The 2,801-nt window shown below is 35.2% G+C and overlaps 1 protein-coding gene across 1 annotated transcript; it reads left to right on the top strand.

Annotated features, from left to right (window-relative positions):
- The first annotated feature begins 631 nt into the window (after nt 1-631).
- LOC114186895 (transcription termination factor MTERF8, chloroplastic-like) lies at nt 632-2,520 on the top strand. Its single transcript, XM_028074965.2, has one exon. The coding sequence runs from the start codon at nt 779-781 to the stop codon at nt 1,985-1,987; it is 1,209 nt and encodes a 402-aa protein (XP_027930766.1). The 5' UTR covers nt 632-778; the 3' UTR covers nt 1,988-2,520.
- The last annotated feature ends 281 nt before the right edge of the window (nt 2,521-2,801 follow it).

Genomic DNA, 2,801 nt, shown 5'->3' with positions numbered 1-2,801 from the left:
AATTAAAAGAATCAAAAGAATAGAATGACAAAAAAACCAAAAAATTGAAGAGGTGTAGAAAAATTAGATATGGGTGTAAGAGTCTTTTCTAAAAATGTTTATTTTCATGTATAGGATCATACCACATTGAAATGAAAAAGAATTAAAAAAATGATTTATTTTCTTGACACTAGTGTAAACACAGGCGCTATCGCGCCTGTGTGTAGGCATTTTTTGAATTATATTAATAATTGATGATATTGTAATGTTATTAATTTAATAAACAAAATAAAAGTATATTTATAAAAAATAAAATAAAATGTACGGAGAAAATAAGAGAAAAATAATTGTTGATGAATAGTAAGAGAAAAAAAGAAAAAGGAGATAAGTAAATAATTTTATAAAAACTTGTAAAAGTAACCGTTAATTTTTAAAAATTTAATAAATAATTAAATTATAAAGGGTAAAGTTGGAATTATGAAATGTGGACACAAAAGAGGGAATCCCCTTTATATATAGTTATAGATTTTCTTTTTCTTATAAATTCAAAGTATTTTTCCGTTGAGAAGCAAAAATATTTAAAATTTTGAGTTTGAATTTTAATTATTTATTTAATATATAAAAATCATATTTTCTATTTACCATCTTGAACATCCAAATGAGAATCCCTAATCACCATAAAGGTCGACCCTTCTTACCACATCTGAATAACAACGGATTCTCCGAAACCCAGTTGTTCTTCTTTGTGCTCGCGGTGTCTTGGCCAAATCTCACTGCATTGAAATTTCTCGGTAAGTAAATGGTGCCCAATTTTTTCATTTCAAGATTAGTTGCATCATCATTCACTGGCTACAAGGGTAGCCATCTTCTATTGGGTTCTCTGCTTCCTTGCAAACACACTGCTTCACTTGTTTTCTTCAATTATTTCACTTCAAGCACTTCCTCTGATTCTAAATCAGATGGAAAGCAACACAGAGGTTCCACCTTTACTGTGTCTTACCTCATCAACTCATGTGGGTTGTCCCAAACTCTGGCTAGGGAACTCTCCAACAGGGTCAATTTGAAAACCCCAGATGGCCCAAATGCTGTCATTGATATCCTCAGCAACTATGGGTTCTCAAAATCCCAGCTTGCAAAGCTTGTGGTGAGACATCCTTCCGTGCTATTTGCAAAAGTAGAGGATACCCTTTTGCCTAAACTCGAGTTCTTTCGTTCTATTGGGCTGTCCAACACTGACATACCTAAGATCCTGATTGCCAACCATGGTATCTTGAAGAGGCACTTGGAAAACTGCATCATCCCTCGCTATGAGATCCTAAAGAGTGTAGTTCATGCTGATCGGGAAGTTGTTAGAACTATTAAAAATGCCCCACTTGGTTTTGTGTATGGTGACTTAATGAATAGGTTGGTTCCAAACATTGACATTTTGAGGGAATATGGTGTGCCTCAGGCTTCCATCAGTCACCTGGTGACTAATTCTCTGTCTGCAGCATATGTGGAGCATTCGAGGTTTGTGGAAGCTATCAAGAGAGCTAAGGAAATTGGATTTAGTCCTTTGAAAATGGACTTTGTTGTTGCTATTCACGTGCTTGTAACTATGAGGAAAGAAGTGTGGGAGTCAAGGTTTCAGGTTTATGAAAAGTGGGGCTGGAACCGGGATATGGCTCTTCGAGCATTTAGGAAGTTTCCCAGTTTCATGAAGTTTTCAGGGGAGACATTTTCCAGAAAGATGAGTTTCCTTGTGAAGGATATGGGTTGGCCATCAGAAGCTATTGCTGAATATCCTCTTGTTGTAGCCTACAGCTTGGAGAAGAGGATTATTCCTAGATTCTCTGTAATTAAAATCTTGAAATCAAAAGGTCTTCTTGAGAAAAACGTGCACTTTAGTTCCATTATTTGCACAACTGAGGAAAAGTTCTTGGAGAAATTTGTCGTCAATTTTCAGGATGCTTTGCCCCTCTTACCAGACCTCTACAGAGGTTTCCTCAATCAATCTAATGTAGTGTAGCCTTTGGTTGTTTTTATAGCTATGATTCTTTCTTGCTTCCAGCCTTTTGTGTTCAATCCTAAATTAGATCTTTAGTTTTTCTTGTTTTCACATTTTGTGCCATTTGAGTTCTATTGTTCTTGGGTGGAGGGCTTCTGCTCAAATTTTGATACTGATTGTATAAACAGGTGGATAAATCCCTTTAGTGGTGATTTCCACTTTCAGTAGCTTGGTTTATTAATCTCCATTTCCGATGTGTGTTATTTCCATCCATTATAAACGAAGATGAGGTGTTATAGGCATGAGCATGTCTATATTTTTTTCTACCATAAACTATAGAATGTGTTGGTGGAAGCCCCTGTTGTCTGTTAGAGCATGCAGAAGGGGTCAATAACTAAAGTTGAATCAAATTACAGTTAGTTGTGCTTGAATTACCATGTTGTAAAGATGTCTTACAATTTCATAATCTTCCTCTACTTGTGTATGTCACCACTATAGTGCACACTGTTATGTCATGGATTGGATACATTTAGCATTGAACTTTTTTCCAGCTACTGATTCTGTTTATATTTTACACATCTTAAGAGAGTAACCAGAAATCAGAGGAAGGTTACCTTCACTATGTTTGTAATCAAATTCTATTTAATGTTTCAATGTTTCTTGAGTGAAGATATCTAAGCACAATGTGCTGAGAGATTAAGTAGTATTGACTGTTATTTGTGAAAATTGGGATTTCTTTTATTTCTCTCTTGTTGAACCAGGCCATTAAGGTTGCACTTAATTTCCCTGAGATATTTGAAACTGCATTCAAAGCATTATGGACTTGGATACTGTG

This window comes from Vigna unguiculata, chromosome 6 (assembly GCF_037176805.1).
Source record: "Vigna unguiculata cultivar grain cowpea cultivar isolate G323 ecotype 2 chromosome 6, ASM3717680v1, whole genome shotgun sequence".
Lineage (NCBI taxonomy): Eukaryota > Viridiplantae > Streptophyta > Magnoliopsida > Fabales > Fabaceae > Vigna > Vigna unguiculata.
This window is presented reverse-complemented; position numbering and strand designations above follow the sequence as displayed.